Below are 21,838 nucleotides of genomic sequence, written 5' to 3'. Positions count from 1 at the left end.
GTAACCAGAGACCCAGTTCCATGGCTCACTGAGGAAATACGTCATTTGATGTGTGATCATGATTATTGGTGTAAGGAGGCAAGGCAGTCTAAGATTCCTGATGATTTTAATCATTACAAGCGCTTACGAAACTTGTGTAAGCAAATGATCAGGAACGCAAAGGCTGGCTTCTACCAAAATTTGATATCATCTAAGAGATCATCAACATCATTATTATGGCGAGTTCTGAGAGGGATTGGAGACAGCAAAGAGAGGCAGCCACCAACTGTTGCTCACTCACTTGACGCTCTCAATGATTTTTTCACTGATATCCCTGTAGGTTTGGGCCAAGCCCGTGCTTACTATAATTCCTTACCAGGAATCCAATCAAATGAAGACTTCTACTTTTCTGGAGTTAATAATAATAATAGTAATAATGTCTCTGGTCGAGGGTACAACACGACCAGAGGAGTTTATTCAAATTATAGACATGATTACAAAAAGCATATAAGGTACAATTATTTACAAAGTATTAATACAATTGGTTGATTACTTGCTGATCTAGTGGCCCCCACTATATATGAATATGTGTCGGGATGCCACTAATTTTGCTAATGTTTAAGATTTTATGCCAAATGTTAAAAATTCTAATAAAGATACATTTTGCGAGTCATTAGAAGTTCATAAAAACCACATTTCTATACACAAATTTAAAAAAGAAAATTGATAACCTAAGATGTAGAAATTTTATAAAAATTTAACATAAAAAACATTTATAATATTCATGGGAAAAAAATCATTGTAATGAAGAAAATGAGAATGAAACAGTATGGAAAATTTTTCATAGAACTAATATTGTTCTCCATGATTGATTCTATTGGACAGGAGCCACTTTTTTGTTTTCGATTTGAATGAATTGATTGGAACTGTTTCTTTAATAGCTATTGGCAGTTTATTGAACATTTTTGGTCCTAAATATGTGGCTGACCTCTGAGCAGCTGATGTTGTCATCCTGGGAATTGCCAAGTCCATGTTCCTTCTGCGTGTTCCTTGCGGGTGATTCAAATTGATGAAGAGTTGTGGGTTCTCTCTGGTGAATTTTAGAAATCTGTGAATGTAAATCTGTGTGATGCTGACGATGCTGAGCTCCGAGTATAGTAGTAGTGAAGGGAAGAGTGGATGTTTGCGTCCTATTATCCTCAAAAATAGCTTCTGAACCTTGAAGATAGGATCGATGTGGCAGAAATTTGTAGCTCCCCAGGCCAAAATGTCATATCTTGCTATGAACTCGACTATTGCATAATAAACATTTTTCATCATGTCTATTGATAGTAGCTGCCTGAGTTGGATGAATTTGTAAATTAATTTTCTGATTTTAGCCATTTGATGTAAAATGTGTTTATCCCAGCGAAGTAATTCATCTATTATGACTCCTAAATATTTTATATTGTTTGTGTGCTCTATTGAAGGACAATTACAATTCATACTATCCAATTTGCAATGATGTAGTTTGATTGTCTGCTTAGAAGGCTTCTTGGAGTCTGTTAGTGAGAAAGCAATAAATTTTGTTTTTGAGGCATTAATCATCAAAATGTTATTGAAGAGCCAGGAGGTAACTTTTCCCATTCCAAGTTCAGCTGACCTGAAGTTACTGAGCAGGAGGTTTTCCTAGCTATTAGAAGAATAAAAAGTAATGCGGTTGGAGCTGATAGTATCCTTATCAAGTTTTTGAAAATCCTTCTTCCCATGATTCTTCCTTTCCTAACCCATCTAATTAACACCTCACTAATGACTTCAGTTTTTCCTGAAGACTGGAAACGCTCTATTGTTATTCCTCTCAACAAAATTCCTAACCCTCTCACTCCCTCAGATTATAGGCCATTCAGCTTATTGCCTGTCCTGTCAAAAGGTACTGGAAATTATTGCTCACTTCCAAATGAGTCTGTACATTCATGACTCTGGTTTGATTAGCAATTTCCAGTCGGGGTTCCATAGTGGTCACAGTACCACCTTGGCTTTGCTGAGAGTTGCTGATGATATCCGCAGGGCTATGGATGGTAGACAGTTAACTGTTCTAGTATTAATTGATTTTAGTAAGGCCTTTGACTCCATTTTTCACCCCACCCTCTTGTATAAACTTTGTAAATTGGGATTTTCAAACACCACTGTAGCATGGGTAAGGTCTTACTTGCAGGGTCGGTGTCAGAGTGTGAGAGTGGAGGGTGTCTCTTCACAGTGGTGCAATGTGGATAGAGGAGTGCCGCAGGAGTCGGTTTTGGGTCCTCTACTGTTAAGCATATACATAAACGACGTGACTAGTTCTCTACTAACCACCAGATATCATCTATATGCAGATGACCTGCAAATCTATAAACACTGTAATAAAAAGGATTTCAACATGACAGTAGAGGAAATCAATGATGAATTAGTACTTTTACATGATTGGGCTGGTAATAATGGGCTAAAGGTGAACGAGACAAAGTCAAAGGCAATCGTGGTTGGTTATTCGAGACTACTGAACACACTTGACTTGTCAGCTGGACCATATATTACAATCAATGGCATACAATTTAGAGTACAGCTCAGACGTGAAGAACTTGGGACTCACTATGACTAAGATCTTGGGATCAAGACGTTGAAGAAGATTTCTGACATTATTCCTTTTTCAACAAAGGTTATGTTGGTGAAGACCTTGATTTTCCCGGTTTTCAACTATTGCGACATTGTAACTACTGACATGACTGTTCAACTACTACAGAGGATGAAGCGTGTGCATAACTACTGTGTCCGCTTCATCTTCAACCTCAGACATGACGACCATGTGACTGAATACTTTGACCGACTTAGACTCATGAAGCTACATGAATGTAGGTCATTTCATGCAGTTCTCTTTTTGCATAAAGTGTTGAAAACTCAGACACCCAAGTACGTAGCTGAAGACTTTCACTTCTTGTGTGACATTGGTCGGGGTGGTACCCGGCATGGTTCCCATTTACTGGCTGTCCCAATTCATAGGACAGTCATGTTCAACAAGACCTTTCTTGTGACGGCCTGTGGATTGTGGAACACATTGCCTGTTGAGCTGAGGCTAATTGAGGAACCTCGTCGGTTTGGCGCGACTGTTTTCAGGTGGATCAGGGGTGGTGTGGGTGGCTGGACCTAGCACATGGTTCATTGGCCAGTTTTTCTTTCTTTTTTTCTCAAAACAATTCAATATTTATTATTTTTCTATCTTCTTCTTCTTCTTCTTCTTCTTCTTCTTCTCCTTCTTCTTTTTCTTCTTCTTTTTTTTAAACCCACTATCGATAAACCTACTATGAAAATATTGATATATCATCAATATTCGATTATTTATAATTATACATTTTTAAACTTGTTTGGGATTGCATTATTCAAATTACATATTTTAAATAAGTAAAAGTAAAATACTGTCCTAATTTCTACATTGTTCAATGCAATAAAACCAGTTTGCCCCAGAAAAAAGTTGGAATTTGTTTGTTTAATATATCGATTGTTGAAACTTCGATACATTCATCTCATAGTATTAATATATTGATATTTTAATTCGATACCATATAGTAGGCCTATGGATGGTGGGAATTTCAAAATTAATGATATTAACAATCTTATTAAAAAATTTGATATTTCAGGTGCGGGTTAATGATTTGTATGGGGGGACATTTGTGCTTGACACTGAAATAATGTTGGAATCGATAAATAGTAGAAGTAGTTATTATTTGAATTGAAATCATTCAAAGTTCAAGTGTGTATAGTTCAGACACTGCACGATTTTCCCCATAAACTGTTATATAATTTGAAAAAGTGGTATAACTTTTCCAATTTTGGATAGAATCATTTGAAATTCTAGGATAAGATTGAAAATATGAACAGAAACATTCATGATTATTTTCAGAATTTTTAATGATAAAATAAAATTTAAAAAAAAATTTAAACGTCAGTAGCATGTTAACGGCACGTCTGACAGGATTTTCGCAGAGGACAAAAAGTGCTGGAAATTCACTTCTACATCCGAATCAGTCATCAAAAATACATTGTTCCGGGAAAATTGAAAATCTGCCAAATTATTCAAAGTTTTTAACTGCATTTAAAATTACCGCAAAAGGTCTATAAATCGTTAACGGTGCATTGTAGACGATTTTTTCAAGAGGCAAAAAGTGCTGGAAATTAATTTCTACACCCGAATTATCAACAGAAAGCTTAATGTGAGACTTTTTTGGAAAATTCAAAAAAATTTCCATCAAAAATTTAATTGGCATGAATTTTTTTTTAACTTGATAACGGTGTGTTGCAAACGATTTTGCAACAGATAGAAAGGGGTTGAAATTCGATTTTTCATCCGAACTGTTGGTCAGAAAGCCTAAATTGAGAGTTGAAAAAATGTTTGATTTTCACTTTTAACATTTTCACTTTTTATTCACGTGATGAAACATGTGATTTTCACATCGTATGTTAACATGGCTAATATCATCCTGAGAGCTCAGAAACCTGTCCTTATTGATTTCAATGAACATTTTATATAATCAATAGAAGCTCATTGACTGTATTTACCATGATTTCCATTTGTTTGTATTTACTTCTAATGATACCCATTTATACTTTTATTGATATCACTAAAAGTTCAGTGATAACAATCGATTTTCGTTGACTGTATTTACAATTATTTCTATTGATATCCATCATGGGAAGGCGGTTGTTGGTTAATGGCTTTGGCAATGCAACATTTGGATTGTAACGGATTTCTTGGTGTCTGTTGTTTTGTGATTTTTGTGAAAGATCCAGTTTAAGGTAAGTCAAGTGATTTTGTTTTTATTGATGTACTGTATAATGAAATATTTACATTTATTATAGTCTTAGATACTTAGACTATATTTATTTAAATGATAAACTTATTCAAAGCCTAAACACATAACCTCAAAGCCTCATAAAATAGCCATTTTGGATGAAAGTATCATAGACGATTTTTATTGATGTCATCTTTCTCGTTTTGAGAAGGCTTTCAAGATGATGTATCACACAATGGGTATTTACATTCAACATTTTTGAGTTACAGCCCCCAAGTCACCCCCTTATGAGAGGTTGAAATTCAGTTGTATGTCAAAAGGTGGAGTATTCGACCAATAACTTATCCTAAAAGTTACAGTATTATATCTACAACATTCTCCAACTTATTGAAGGGTTGAAGACTGGGATGTTTCGAAAATAAATCCAATTTTAATATAAATTATTGTTGTTTCTTCATTTTATTAAAAGCAAAAATCTCCCTATTGGCCATCCAGACATTTATGGTTTTTTCCCAATGGTAATGCTAGGCTATAGTAAGGTCCACGTTATAATGGCAGTGTAGGAAGATAGGAAAAAAGGGTTGCCAGATCTCAGTCTTGCCATCCAAACAGCTGATACTGGTATATCTGATCAATTTAACTGTTCATTATTGTTGAAAATAGTTCATCATATTTTATTTGTCAAGAAAATATATTTTTTAAAGATGTGATAATAAATTTTCATGATTGAGATTAAATATTTTGTCAATTAGTTGAATTTCTACATTGTTGATAAACGATGTGGCAGCATCGCAATGTGTGAAAGAGATAGCGCCATCTGCTTTGTTGAACGATAGACAAGGATAGCAACACCATTGCAAATCACACATTGCCATTATAACGTGGACCTCACTATAATACAAGCAAATGGCTGATACAAAGTCAAAAAGCTAAAAAAAGAAGCTTACATGAAAAATATTTGAAATTTGTCAGTTGTTGAATGATTACAAATCAAAATGAGCTTTCTTTTTGTAATTATAGTGTCCAGCTGTTAGATTCCATATATCACCTACTAGGAAAAATCCATTTGTCTGAATAGGACTTGATGGTTCAATTTAATTTTTATTCAGTTTTGTGTAAAATTATTGTAAAGTTAGGGTAGAGAATTTACTCCACATTATATTGTGGTTATTCAAAAGTTTTATAAGATTTATAGATTTTTAATGTAAAAATAAAGAATTGAAAAGTTTATTTATTTAGAATTATAAAGGTAATCCTTCTCTATCTTTTCACAATAAAATTCTGTAAAAATGTATTTTAAAAGACGTTATTTTCATGTGAATTTTGGGAAATTTTCATGCGAAAGAAATGACCAAATGTGAGACAAGAAATGTAGAAAAAACGTTTCATTCATGTTCTTTTCTGAGAGTTTTTACATGTTCAGTATAACGTAAAAATGTAAAAACAAAAAAAAACGTTATTTTCAGGTTCATGTACTTTTCACGTGAAAAGTTGGAACATTTCCAACTTTTTTTCATGTGAAAAAAATGGTGATTTCTCTACTTTTCCACCAGAATATGACGTTGTAATGTAAAACTGTGAGGACATAATTTTCACGTGAAAAAACGCTCTTATGTTATCTTGGACTTTCCTTTCACGAGAGGGAGAGTCATGCATATTTGAATACATTTTTAGGTTATTAAATAAATTTGCTAGCAGATTAATTCAGGAAATAAAATCCTTATTTTCTAATTTTTCAAGATTTTATACTTTGAACTGTTATTTGTTCTAGAAATGTTCAAACACCGGATCCTGGAGGAAAATCTGAATGCTTCAAAAATTGAGATTGAATTGAGGTGCAGTAACATAAACCGGTATGTAGCTCAAAAAATTGCTACTTCAAACAGGTAGATAATAAAGTAATCTGGAGCACCACAATAAGGACCTTTTTTCATAGATAAATGACATGCATATGAGTTATTTTAATAAACAACTTTTCACATTATTTATGTCTTAACTATTTACATTCCTTAATTTTTCATCAATATGTCAATAGACATCTATTCACTGAATCCAATTTACTTATATTGATTATAGGTAATTAAACAGGTATACTCCCTTGTCTGATGCTAGTCGCAGCTGGGTTAGAATATTATAATCCTTGCAAATGTTATCTTCATCCTAAGCTGCTCTCCTAGATTTAAAACAGGACTTTTTCTATAAAGGGGGCAAGCTGCTTATAGATGGCTATTGATCTGTATTGATATCAATACAGCTGGTTTTGTATTGATATCCATGGCTACCTATTGATGTGTATCGATATCATTAGGTATTTGGGCCAATACACATCAATACATATCCATGGAAATGTATTGATGTGTATTGATATCAATACAGCTGGTTATGTATTGATATCCATGGATATGTATTGATTTGTATTGATATCATTAGGTATTTGGGCCAATACATATCCATGAAAATGTATTGATGTGTATTGATATCAATACAGCTTGTTATGTATTGATATCCATGGATTTATATTGATTTGTATTGATATCATTAGGTATTTGGGCCAATACACATCAATACATATACATGGAAATGTATTGATATCAATACAGCTGGTTATGTATTGATATCCATGGATATGTATTGATTTGTATTGATATCAATAGGTATTTGGGCCAATACACATCAATACATATCCATGGATACCTATTGATGTGTATTGGCCCAAATACCTATTGATATCAATACATTTTTTTTATTGATCTCTATTGATCACTTCTACTAGGGTAAATACGATATTAAACACTAAAAATCATCTACCATACAACACTACCGCCGCCGGTACGAGGGGTGAGTTAAATTATGTAAGAGTTTTGATTTTAAATGAAATCAATACAATAATATAGCCAACATACTATATTATTTCGCTGATAAATTCCTAAATCGGTGAAATATTGACAACGTTTTCTTAAGATAAGAGATGTTTTCAAGTATGATAAAGGTAAGGTACGGTACTGTATGTAGCCTACTGAAATCCGTGTATCAGAAACGAAAATTTGTTGAACCCAATTAACGAGCTATATTATTCAGCTTTTTGAACAAACATTTTAAATAATACGTGTTGGATTATTTTGCACAAAGTGCTATAAATAATCATTTTCTAGCTATTTTGGGGGCGAATTCAATCGCAGTCCAAAATTTAACAGCATATTTGAATATTGCCGGCATTTTCTGCAATTTATTTGTATCACTTCATAAAGAGATGCAAAAATTAATGGATATCGTTTCAAACAGAAACGAATTGAATTTTTTTAAAATGAAATATATGCCACATTTATTTTCATTCTATCACTGAAAAGATAGGTAGGCTACAGGATGACACAAACTGTTCCAGTAAGAGTAAGGATAATGTGATGGAGGCTATAAGGTTGTTACAAGACAATGTCCAATAAATTTTCTGAAAAGGTGGTCATGATTTTCAGTTTTAGTGAAAACTAACATACTACCGATTCAATCAAACTAGTGAGCCCCTGGCTGGAGAACTCGTTCAAAATTTCTCTGATATTCTGTCAGCTGTTCTTTTGAAAGCTGTAGAAAGCTTTATACATATATATTTTTTATCCTGTGAGTATTTATTTTTGAATAGTATTTTAATTGTTAGTTATTGTATTCTTTCTTTACATGAGTTATTGCTATTGTACTAAGGAAGCAGATACTAGAAATCCATCATTATGCTTCCATGTTCTTTGTGAATAAATAAAGCTCGACTAATATTTAGATTACTACCAACACTACACTTACTCTTGTACATGGGCGACCATAGTTGAGTTAGTTTATTTCCAAAAAACTTCAAGCTGTAATTGAATCTTCTATTGTTAGTGTAGAAGTTATTTCTGACTTTGTAAGTGATACTTTGTGCATGTATTTAACTTTTTGGGAATAGTTCAATTCATTTTTGTTTTGAATATTTTTTTTTTCAAAACAAAACATATATTATCATATAAAAACTTCTACTTAAACTTGATAACATTTATATTATCAAAACAAATATCGTATAAAATGAATAATTATGTCAGTTACAGATTATCCTTTATTATAACATCAATAATAATCAATACATTCTGAAAATTATCATAATTTCTCAAAGTCAATACGAGGGAGATTTTATGCATTTTTTATTTATTAATTTTTTGTGCACTGTAAAAAGATTTTTTTTACCATCAGGTTTTCCCAACCAATAGCCCATAGAATGTTGATAATCAATTAGTTGATCAGTTAATAATAATGTTATAATTATTCGTTTCAGGGTCCAATTTCGGTAGCAGTATTTGCAGAGGACCATCAGATCTCGGATGCATTATGGAGGGTGGCCGGTTTGCGCTCCTGCTTCACCAACATCCTGCACAATGTCACATTTTCTCTAGTGTCTCCGCTGCCAGCCAAGAGTTCGCCACCCATCTCCATTCCATCGGCTCGCCCACTGGCTCACTCCTGCCAACTGGCAGCCCAGCTGGCGGGCCAGCCTCTGACAAACAATTATGCCAGCACTCGCAACTTCCCTGGTAACCTGCTCCGCAACGTGGCTCGCCGCGCCACCCCTTCCGACCACGTGCTTGTCCTTGACATTGACATGTTGCCTAGCGACAACCTCCGACAGGCAAGTGAATAAATTGATTGAGTACATGCTTTACTATACAAGGACTGTCCGAAAAGGACTTTTTTATACCGAGCACCTGCGAGATGACTGGAGTTGATGTCTTTAGCTAACGACGAACGATGATCCCGCCTATTTCTTCATTTCATGAGTCTATCCATGAATATCATGGAATCATTACTTCTTCTTGCTCTCTCTTCTCTTCTCATCGTATTCGTATTTCTCATTCCATTTTTTTAATTATCAACATTTTGATTATTAATTTGGTATTTGCTCTTGTATGTATTTTAGTCTTATTATCATTTCCATCACTCTCACTTTCCTTCAGCCATAAGATTATTTCGTATATTTGGAGAAGTATACAATTGGGAACTACGAGTAGTTTTCCTGGCCTGTGGACGGCTAGGCTAAACTTCTATAATACCTCTATAATACTCGCCTACCTATTTGGCAGTACCGATGGATAGTAGCTCGCGTGTCACACGTCACGGGATATGCAAACAGTAGGTGCCCACTTGGAGGTGTGACGTTAACGTGTGGCGTCGCAGCCAGAACCCTGTTATGGAAAAGGTTAAGAATTTTGTTTTCCTGCATTTAATGTTGGGATGTTACCCATCCATGTTGTGAGTTTGGAGAGTTCCGTTTTTTTGCTGTTTGGAATACCTCATTCCAGTTTGTACACTGGAAAAGCAAGGCCGTGTCGTCTCGTCTGCAAATGCTATTACCCTACCTATAATTTGAATGGAGCACAACTCATTTGTAAATATAAGATTTAAAATTGGGCCTAAAAACGTTCCTTGAGGTATTCCAAATTCTATTGATCCTTGGGCGAGACAAGACCGTGGCTATTATATATGTTTTAGTAGCAGGCGATGAATCACATTGATGTGAATTGATGCACTACAAAATCATAAGAATATTTCACAATTTTCAGGATTTCTACGAGTTCGCTTCGCAAAGAGGACTGTTCAGGAAATCTGAACGAGAGGACAAAACAGTGTTTGTGGTGCCGGCATTCGAATTGGCAGCTGAGGCCACTCCACCTCACAACAAAGCTCAGCTGTTAAAAGCTGTTGAAGCTGGCCACGCTCGACCCTTCTACAGTCAACTCTGTTGGAAATGTCAGGTATGATCTGAATACCCCTTCTCGAGCTCTTATTGTAGATACTGAATCTCTTTCAAATAATGGAGTAACCGATGATAATTAACAATTTCCACGGATGATGGACAAGCAGTCTATTGATAAAATCCAAAACATTAGGCGGCTCGTACATTGGGAAGCAAGCAAGAAGCAACATTAATGCACGGCTTCATGATTATTTCCTCGGTGTAAGTCAAAACTGTCACCAAATTTTTGGTTTCAATCGATTTAGTATGTTATTATAATCACAAAAAGTAGCCGTCGGTTATCATTGTTCTTTTTAAATAAACCAAGCTCAAAGTAGCACAATTTTGCACGCATTTAACCTAAAGAAAGAAGTACAAATATCCAAGGTAGCAGTTGAAGCCCAGTCAAAATATTTTGAGAAGAGAAAGTCACCTCCCCTCCCACCAGTTATCATAGAAAATGTCAAATCCTTCCAAATCATACAAAAAGAATTTGTAAAATAGCAAGAAAAGGAACATTCAATATTTCAAAGTGTTATTAGAGAACAAATTAAAGATAAATTTCACTGATTAAGAGGATTTTCGGAAATCTACGAAATGGCTTAATGAAGAAAAATACTCCTGGTTTTCGTATGAAAATAAGCAGACCAGGCCGATAAGAGTGATGGCAAGAAAGCTACTTCACTCTTTTGAACCGGAAAGCATTGTGGCTTATCCGAAAGGTAGGGGATTTACGATTTTGAATGCTACCAATAAACTTAAATGGAAGACCAAGGAGCCCTTGGATTGTTAACATCGAAGCTGATACCACAGTGTAAGAGTTGCCAATCCTATGGCCATACTCAGAAATACTGCAACCGGGACCCAAGATGCGTGAAATGCGCTGGAAAACACAGCACCATTAGTTGCACAAATTCCAAGGAGAAGGAGCCCAAATGTGTTCATTGTGGTGGGAAGCACCCAGCCAACTATAGAGGATGCAGTGTTGCAGTTGAACTACAGAAAATGAGAAATGATCTCAGTAAGCAATTGAAAGTTTAACAAATAGCAGAAATCAGGTCCCAAATAAAATTTCTACATTAGCAGTGGAAACCAAAAAAATTCTTCAGAGTAGTTCGACTATCAAATCTGGAAAAAAATTTCCGAGGCTACTTCTGGAAGAAAAAAAAGAGGTGAAACCAAAAACCAATGAGAACATACATGCCGTATTAACTCACATTCTTGAGAAGCTTGATAGACAGGAGTCCTTGATGACTGTTTATGAGCAGAGACTGAAGAAAATAGAGAACATCTACACTAGATCATCCAATACAAAATGAATAATGCTATGAGGATCATGACATGGAATGCCAATGGGCTGCAACAGAGACAACAGGAATTGTTGGCAATACTCCAAATTAGGAACATAGACATCTGAGACTCATTTTATTAAGGAATCCTACATGAGACTCAAGGCTACAAAGTTTACCACACCATACATCCTCAAAATACAGCGAGAGGCGGTAGTGCAATTATAATAAGAGATAACATAAAAAAAATTGAAAACACATCTATACAAACAGAAGAGATGCAAATCACATCCATTTCAGTTGAGACTAATCTATACAAATTCACTCTAGCATCAATATATAGCCCACCAAGGCATAGCATTACAAAATAAATGTATAAGGCTATGATCAATCGTCTTGATAATAGATTTATTATTTGGGGTGATTTCAATGCTAAAAATACATTTTGGGGCTCAAGATTAATCAATCAATCCAAAAGGAAAAGAACTTCTTAGGGCAAGAATGCAGGTGTGACACTATATCGTCAGATAAACCTACTTATTGGCCAACAGACAGGAACAAAATACCAGACTTGATAGACTTTTTGTGTTTAGGAACTTTGTGTATAACAATATGAAAGTAGAAGAATGTGATAATTTAAGTTCAGATCACACCGCTGTTATATTGGAGGTCAGTGAAAAACTAGTAATGAAAGAATGCCAGCTAAAACTAGTGAATAAAGGAACAGATTGGGAAAATTTTCAACAGACCCCAGAGCAGAGAATATACCTTAATGTACATATTAGGAATGAAAATTAACTGGATTTTGAAGTCGAAAGATTCACACAAGATATTCAAGAGGCAGCTTGGGAAAGCACACCAAGCACAGTCCAAATAAGAAGGCCAGATGGAAGACATTACCCTCAAAGTGTATTGGATCTCATCCATGAGAAGAGGCTAGCTAGGAAAAAGTGGCAGAAAACAAGAAATCCACAAGACAAGACCCATTTAAACTTTCTTGTTCAAAAAGTGAGAGATGGGATTAGAAACCACAAGGACTCGTTTACTAGCGAATATCTCAGAAACCTGGACAGTGGCAAAAACTCTGACTATTCACTCTGGAAGGCAGTAAAGTATCTGAAGAAATCATCTGTACAAGCTACTCCTATTAGAGAAACAAATGACGATTGGGCTAGAAATAACCAGAGAGCTAGGAGATTTGCTGAACTCTTGGAAGAAGTTTTTCAACCACATAAACCAACTGGAGAAGAGTGCGTTAATGAGGGTGAATTTTCAACAGAAATAGGGGACGTTCCAAAGGTTTTGTTGAATGAGCTGAAAGTTCTTATCAGAAATATAAATTGCAAGAAGGCTCCAGGATATGACCTTATTACTGGGGCAGTGCTCAAAAAACTTCCGAATAAAGCTCAGAAAAAATTTAGGAAGATCATCAATGCAGCTTCAAGACTGAGGTACATCCCAAATATATGGAAGGTTGCTGAAGTCATAATGATTCCAAAAACAGGAAAACCACCACACGAGGCTTCATCTTATAGACCAATATCTCTTTTACCGATTTTGTCAAAAATTTTCTAGTGCTACTTAGGAGACTGCAGCCAATAATTGTAACAAGGAAGCTAGTTCCAGATAATCATGGGTTTAGAAGTAAACATTCAACTATCCAGCAGGTCCACAGGGTGACTGACATCATCAAGAAAGTTCTTGAGGAGAAAAAGTTCTGTGCAGCAGTCTTTTTTGATGTAGCTCAGGCGTTTGATAAAGTATATTCTGTTCAGACCCTCATGTCTGAACAGAAAACTCAAGAAAATACTACCCATCCAGTATTCAACAATATTGAGATCCTACCTATCAAACAGGTACTTCAAGGTAAAACAAGAAGATGGCTACTCAAAGTTAACGAAAATTGAAGCAGGAGTGCCTGAAGGGAGTGTTTTTGGGCCCATTATCTTCCTGTTTCACACAAATGATATTACTGTACCAGAAGAAAACATCATCGCCACGTTTGCAGACGACACAGCAGTCCTAGCTCCAGGAGACAGCAATGAAGAAGCAACAAGAAAAATTAAAGTAAGTCTAAAAAAAAATCAAAAATGGACCTTAGATTGGAGAATTAAATTGAATGAAAAGAAGTCTGTGCATGTGACCTTCGCAAATAGACCGCATGATTACATACCAGTCAGAATCAACAACCACGTGATACCATATGCAAACGAGGCAAAATATGTTGGCATTACTTTGGATGCCAAACTTCGGTGGAAAAGCCATGTCAACAAAAAGTTGGATGAGCTCAACTACAAGTATAGTAGGATGTATTGGCTGATAGGAAGCAATTCAAGCTCATCAACGTGGAATTCTACTCTACAAACAAATACTGAGGCCTGTCTGGTTGTATGGTGCGCAACTGTGGGGCTGTACAGTATATTGGAATTGCGAAATGCTGTCAATGCTCCATACTTCATCAGGAACGCCGACCTTCATAGAGACCTTCAGGTGGAAGCAGTCAAGGAGATGATTGTAAAAACAGCAAGGGCCTATGAAGAGGCTCTATATGACCACCAAAATGTTGAGGCAATCCAGCTTCTGGACAACTAAACATTGACGAGGAGATTGAAAAGAAAGAAGCCAACAGATTTGATGTAAACCTCCAGGAATGCTCAGTGAAAGTAGAGAAAAATTAATACCAATATCAATTTAGTGCAGTGATAAATGAATGAACTAATTTAAAACAAGGAGAAGCTATTACAAGATTAGTTTTGTAGAATAACTTGAATATTTATTTAGGATGGAAAAAACTGATCGTTAGTTCTAGTACTAGTAACAGTAAAAACCAATATCAATTTAGTGCAGTGATTAATGAATGAACTAATTTAGAACAAGGAGAAGCTATTACAAGATTCTTTTTGTAGAATGACTTGAATATTTATTTAGGATAGAAAAAACTGATTGTTAGTTCTAGTACTAGTAGCAGTTATATTCAATAAAGAAGAAAAAAAAAATTTAACCTATACCGTGTCACCCATTTTGTTTTGAACTTTTGATTGAGACTATCGATAGGTCGTTATAGTACATATCGATATAGTACATTTGCCAATGTCAATATATCGATACATTAGCTAAACAGAAATGAAGTCTCGGAACTACAGTTCTGTCGAACATCAATCAAATTAACCTCTCTATACTTTCTACGTTCTAACAGAGACAAGAAATATAGGAATATATCATAATATAGAAAAAATAAATAATAAATATAGGGATATATAAGAAATATACTTACGCTTACTCTTTATCTATGGTTCTACGCTCATGGACACGAATTACTCAAGAGAAGCGGGTGTATTTCAAACTGTCCAGTATTTTAACTTTTTGTTTTTTTTATAATCATCAAAAATTTCGAATAATATCAACATGTTGCCATTTAAAAGCAAAAAACCTACCTCCCTACCTTTTTTATAATTTTAAAAATTGATTGAAGAAAATCTTTCAAGTTATGTTCAATCTAGTTTTATGAGCAAGACAAATTAAAATCTTGCCTACTCTCTAGTGTTATTCAATAAATGTAGATGTTATAACGATTATTGATGCTACATACTGAATATTATTATATTTGAATTTACATTTTTATAGCCTATATGATATCTTGGATATCTCACTATCCTATGTGTGGGACTCACTATTCCTGATTCGATGCTATTCGATGCTGAATGTATATCTAACACTGTTCAACAACAAAACTGGGCGCATACTTACTAAACTGCCTGATCTAACTTGGCGCATACCAACTAAACTGCCTGAACTTGACTCAAGAAAAAATATATTTAGAACAAAGCAAGAATGACGATTAGAAAATTCCTTTTCAGTAGAAAATTTCAAATTATACACCAGAAAAAATAGTAATTCCCCAAAACCTTATAAAAAAGGTTTGACTGGAGGAGTCAAGTTTTACATTAATTTTTTATGAGAAATAAACATAGAAATAATACTTTATTGAAATTATGTTACAGAAAGTGTTTTATCTTTTTTTATAATTGAAATTCTTTCTAGACCAATTAAATCATCTGGCAACTCATTGAAAATAGTAGGTACAAACAAGGTAATTAAGTTCACATTTACCTGGATCGATGTTGTATTGGTGAGTTAGAACACTCTCAAGAGCGCTTGGGAATAATAATATGGATCATAATCTGGCGAGTGATAAATACAGATTATTGTAATCTTAAATCTATGAACTGCTGTTGCTTCAAGGTTGATTTCATAAATAACGCTATCTATATTCAAAGCTCTTGCTTCACTTCTATTTGCTGAAATAATGTATTATTATCATGTATAAATTATCGAAATCATGTACTATATTATGACCACCTTATTAAAAAAAAGTTGGATTCAAAATGGCGGTTCCAAGATGTTTGACCAAAATTATGAAGCAACATAAAAGTAGCTTTTCAATTCGAATAGGATTCCCAATCAAACCCATCGTCAAATTTCTCTTGTAAAAGAAATATCAAGCTGTTTCCATAATTTTCACTAACCTGTATAACTACTAAACATTTTTATTACAACTGAATTTCCGTTTTATAAATCTACAGGTGGTCTATAAGAGAATGAATTTTTTTTTTAATTTTATCGAAGAACTTATTAAATGAGTTATTTTTATCTGATACTGTATTTACCAATTTTCATGTTAATATAATGATTTAGTGTTATTTGCTATAGTTGTTTGCCAAATAATAATTTGCTTATTTTCCAAATTCAAGCTAGCTCTCTTTAAGCCAGTTACACACACATCGTTCATCGTTTTAAAATAAAATGAAGGTGCTATTTGATGCTGTTTCATATGCTCAGGTGCACACGGACTACGAGGCGTGGCAAAAAGAGTTGCCATCAGCTGAACTAGCTCCACTTTTCGAAGTTCTATGGAAAGATCCATGGGAGCCATTCTACTTGGCGCGCAACGCAGTTCCGTTCTATGATGAACGGTTTAAGCAGTACGGATTCAACAGAATCAGCCAAGTGTGCGAACTGCACGTGGCTGGCTACAAGTTCTCTGTTCTGAACAATGCGTTTGTCATCCACCTGGGCTTCAAGACGCCCACTTCGTTTCACGTCGATAAGGAGCTAGACCAGGAACGTAACCGAATACTATTCCGTCAATTCAAAATGGAGTTGAAGTCCAAATATCCAGAATCCTCCCGAAGATGCTACTGAATCAGCAACAGTACAATCACAATTCGGTGGCGGTAAGGACACTGTAACTTGATTTCAGGGTCAACCCATCAATTTTCAGGTTTTGATAGTTTAATATAGTTTAATATAGTTTGAAATTCGCACTTTGCTGTGGTACCAAACTCACATCTCTAGGTAGGATATGCATTGGGTTATTACATATTTTGAGAAGGTATGTAACATCGTAATGATAGCCGCTATCATTATTATATAGCCTACACAGCCGCTATTTAGCGCGCCAGTTGATTGAATCCAGTTTTTCTCCGTCTTCTGACAGATTTTTCCACAATTACTGTTCAATTTTGTTCCATTTGAATTGGATTATTCAATAATGCATTGCTTAGGCTGGTAATAGGAGGTTATTGGCGACCCAATATTATGAACAGGTGACAGTTGACAAAAGTTGTGTTATTCTTCAGACTATGTGACTAGATCGATTCATAACGTGAAAAAGATTGGTTACAATTCAAGCTTTTTATGCAGTTATTTCTAGTGTAAAACCATGGGTAATTAAAAGGAAATACTGATGATGAAAATAACAATGCTGGTAAAGAAATTTCAGCTTATGAAGCAGGCGCTTATAAAGGTGCGTACAGATATACGCGCCGCGAACATGAGCAATTCACTTTTAATCAGCTGACTATATCTGTATTTTTACAGAAACGGTAAGATACTGATATAAAAAGCTTGGCATCAGCTGATTAAAAGTGAATTGCTCATGTTCGTGGCGCGTAAATCTGTACGCACCTTTAGAGATAACAACTAGTTGTGGTTAGTGACTTCATTTGCGATTCCCCGAAAATCACAAATTTTCAAAACTAGATTTCAAATTTCTCAGTCACTATTGGTCATATAGCCTTCAAATTTCAAGGACTCATGAATTATATCAATATAATAGTTCCTTACATAACTTTTTTTGCTCATTACAACCATTTTTATGAACTTTTGAAACCTCAAAAAGTAAGATGTAAATGACCTTTTAAATCCAATTTTCTATCAATTCTATAATTGTCAGAATTTTAAATTAGTAAAACATACGGAATTAGTAAACATGATGCTGATTCCTTCAAACAAACAATAAAAAATCTGGTGTGGTACACTCACACAACTTTCCTTGCTCATTGAACTGTAAGCCTCATTCTTAGACGAGAATAATTTAGGGGAATAACATAATGACGATTGGCGGCAAAATATTTGCAACTACCATCAGACTACTTTATATGTGTATATATAAGTAATTGTTTTCAGAGTACTTTTTCCTTTGTGTAAATTGTGAAACTCGATGATTTTTTTTAAAAGTCGTCAAAACAGCTGTTCTACAGATGAAATATCTAGACTATGACTGTGTTCTTTTTATAAGCTGCTCTACCTACTTACCTCATGCACTAGAAGGAGGTTACAACGTCCATTTCTCAAGGATGTGGTGGACCCCCCATTAGTTTTCCAGGGAAAAGACTCATGCCAGTTGATAGAGCTGATAAATAACTATACAGGGTATGAATTTGAAAAAAATCGGTCAAGTAATTTTTGAGAAAATCGTGAAAAACATGGTTTTTTAGTAATTATCTGTCATTTTTCTCAAGAATATTACGGAGCTCCTGCAATTTTCCCAAAAATGAGACTCATGTCAGTTGATAGGGCTTATGAATAGCTATCTATGGTATAAATTTAAAGAAAATCGTTGAAGCCGTTTTCGAGAAAACCGTGAAAAACATGGGTTTTTAGTCATTATCCGCCATTTTTCTCAAGAATATTACAGAGCTCCTGGAATTTTCTCAGAAATGAGACTCATGTCAGTTGATGGGGCTTATAAATAGCTATCCATGGTATAAATTTGAAGAAAATCGTTAGAGCCGTTTTCGAGAAAAACGTGAAAAACATGGTTTTTAGTAATTATCCGCCATTTTTTCCGCCATCTTGAATTGAATTCTATTGAATTTCTTATTGTCGGATCCTTATGGTATAAGGACCTTAAGTTTAGAATTTCAAGTCAATCGGTTAATTAGGAATGGAGTTATCGTGTTCACAGACATACACACATACACACACACATACACACATACACACACACACACATATACACACACACAGACCAACACCCAAAAATCATGTTTTTGGACTCAGGGGACCTTGAAACGTATAGAAATTAAGAAATTGGGGTACCTTACTTTTTTTGGAAAGCAATACTTTCCTTACCTATGGTAATAGGGCAAGAAAAGTAAAAAACTAAAGTCTGTATGACCTCTGGAAGCTGAGATATCTGAAATCTAGATAGCATTATGTTGTATAGGAAGTTACAGTGTCCTGTTGAGGTGAATGTGCGTGAAGGAATCAAGAACCGTCTGAAGGAGTGTAAGAGGTGTGTTGAAGAGGTGAAAGAAAGGGCAAAGCATCGTTTGCTGGGGTGACTCAGGGTGGGTTTAAGGTGAGAGGTCGGGCGGCCTGAATCTGGTCGTCCTGAGAGGAGTCCTCCTGGTGACACCTTTGGGGAGGTGGGAGGACTTGACAGCTGATAAGCTGAACAAATGAAGGAACATGCAAGTGAACACTTTGTAGAGTTCTGTAACTATATACAATTCTAGTCGCTTCTTTGTAAGATAACAATATCTATGCCAGTCTCCTTTAATGGGAATTTAAAAATTAAGAAGACTGTGAATCATTATTTAATGTTTTGTGGATGTATGTATTTATGTGGAGTATTCATTCATGTATGAATGTGAGTATGAAGTGTATATATTTATGTGGAGTATTCATGTATGAATGTGAGTATAAAGTGTATGTATGAAGAGTGAAAGATAAAGCGGTGAAACAGGATGACGTGACTAGATTTTTGGTTGTGGAGGTGGCCGCTAAAACTGATGAAAAAAATTCAGTGTTGTGATATCAGTCAGAGGATAGAGCAGGGAACTTTATCATCCAGGACACGTTTCGTGCAGGTGCGGGATAAATGATCTAGTTCGGGTTATTTCTCCCGAAACCTTCAGAAAATCTTGTTGGTGTTTGATTTAGCTATTGATACGATGATTTCATGAATATTTTCATTGTTTGTTGAAGGAATTCCATGGATTTTGATATTGTTTCTACGCGAGTAGAAAATATTGTATTCCATTATTCTCCTTCGATAACCATACTCTTTATGTTCTTGGAAAAATAAATATTTGATTTGATTATTAACTATAATGGAGTACGGTACTACTCTATTCAAAATAAAAATATACAGTAAACTGATTGACGTACTGATGTTATTATAGTTTTCAATATTAATGAGGAATCGAGGTTCAAAGTGAAATTTCAAATAATGTGCCATATTATTGAAAAAAACAAGTAGTAGTTAGCTTTATGTATTTTTACTTAATCAGATTACGCTGTGATCTGTCTGATGTATTGAATAAAAATATCTAATTTATTAGATGCAATATTAAAAAAAAAGAAAAACATTAAAATTTCTTGATTAACCTGTCTCTCTCTTAGTATTTTTCTTCTTTTCCTCTCAATTAATATTTTTAACCGCTAATTCTGAGTTGTTGGTTTTTCCCAATTTCAATTTTAACTACTACCGTATTGAATTCTATATTTAGGACTCATATCTGCGCACAGGTTCAACGACTATGCAGGTATTAATATTTTCCTTTTGAGTGTTCTGTACTTTTTGCATAGATTAACATTTATTATTATGTATTTTTTTTATATATATACACTTTTTATAAATCTCTTTAGTGTTTCTCTATGCTGTAAAGTGTTGTATTATTATGTTTTGTTTTTGTTTATTTTTGGGAAATAAATTTCAATTTCAATTATGCAGCGGTATATTCTATACCCCCTTCCATACTTCAGATAGGTCTCGCCATAATACAGATACCTACGTAGGCTATCTTAGCGAAATATGCTAAGTGTCTGGTCTGAAGTTATAACATTGTTCATCGTCTATCCTACAATATCTATCTTCATGTTTAAATATGTCTAAATATAGTCTTTATATAGCACCCCAATAACAAAAGAAAATAATGTGGCTGAAGAAGTGGATGCTAGGATAATGTCCGGAAATAGGGTCTATTTCACCCTGCAGAATATCCTTAAGTCCAAGAATGTGTCAAAAAAGTCAAAATAGAAATTTACATAACAGTTTTAAGACCAATAGTTACATATGGGGCCGAAGCTTGGACATTAACTAGAAGAGAGAAGGTCTGCTACAGAGATGGAAAAGAAAGATTTTAAGAAGCATTTTTGGAGCAATCAAGGAAAATGAAATATGGAGGATAAGAACAAACGAGGAACTAGGAAGATTGTTCGATGAGAGCAGTATTTTATATGTAGTGAAATGTATGAGGCTGAGATGGGCTGGTCTGGTCATGTGCACAGAATGCCGGAAGGGAGGGTGCCAAAAATGGTGCTGGAAGGCAAACCCGGAGGAAGAAGACAAGGAAGACCAAGAAAGCCGTGGGTTGACGATGTGGAGGAGGATTTGCGAAGACTTGGTGTAAGAAGGTGGAGAAGAACAGCAGAATGTCGAGAGGGATGGAAGGATGTGGTTGTGAAGGCTGAAGCTCTACATGGGCTGAAGTGCCAATAATGATGATGAAATATAATCTTGAAATAAAGTTGCCTTATTAGTTATTTTAATCACATTATAATTAGAATTCACTAAGATATAATTAAGGCGTATTTCATATTTTGTCTAAATTATGTAACTTACCATAGCCTACTTTTGAATAATTATGAATCGATTTTCGAGATGCTTGTCACCCTATACAAAAACTATACTAAATTAAAGATTGAACAAATGCAAAATACACAATCTC

The 21,838-nt window shown here is 34.7% G+C and overlaps 1 protein-coding gene across 3 annotated transcripts in view; it reads left to right on the top strand.

Annotated features, from left to right (window-relative positions):
• The window catches only part of LOC111054618 (beta-1,4-glucuronyltransferase 1-like), a 139,952-nt gene extending 119,116 nt beyond the window's left edge, over positions 1-20,836 (top strand). For all 3 annotated transcript variants that reach the window (XM_039443415.1, XM_039443416.1, XM_039443414.1), the window contains 3 exons: positions 9,076-9,426; positions 10,358-10,549; positions 16,659-20,836. In XM_039443415.1, coding sequence (XP_039299349.1) covers positions 9,076-9,426; positions 10,358-10,549; positions 16,659-17,021 — 906 coding nt within the window. In that variant the 3' untranslated portion in view covers positions 17,022-20,836. The remainder of the gene's footprint in view (positions 1-9,075; positions 9,427-10,357; positions 10,550-16,658) is intronic.
• Positions 20,837-21,838: the final 1,002 nt, after the last annotated feature.

This window comes from Nilaparvata lugens, chromosome X (assembly GCF_014356525.2).
Source record: "Nilaparvata lugens isolate BPH chromosome X, ASM1435652v1, whole genome shotgun sequence".
Lineage (NCBI taxonomy): Eukaryota > Metazoa > Arthropoda > Insecta > Hemiptera > Delphacidae > Nilaparvata > Nilaparvata lugens.
Note: the sequence above shows the minus strand (reverse complement) of the source record. Positions and strands in the feature narration are given on the sequence as shown.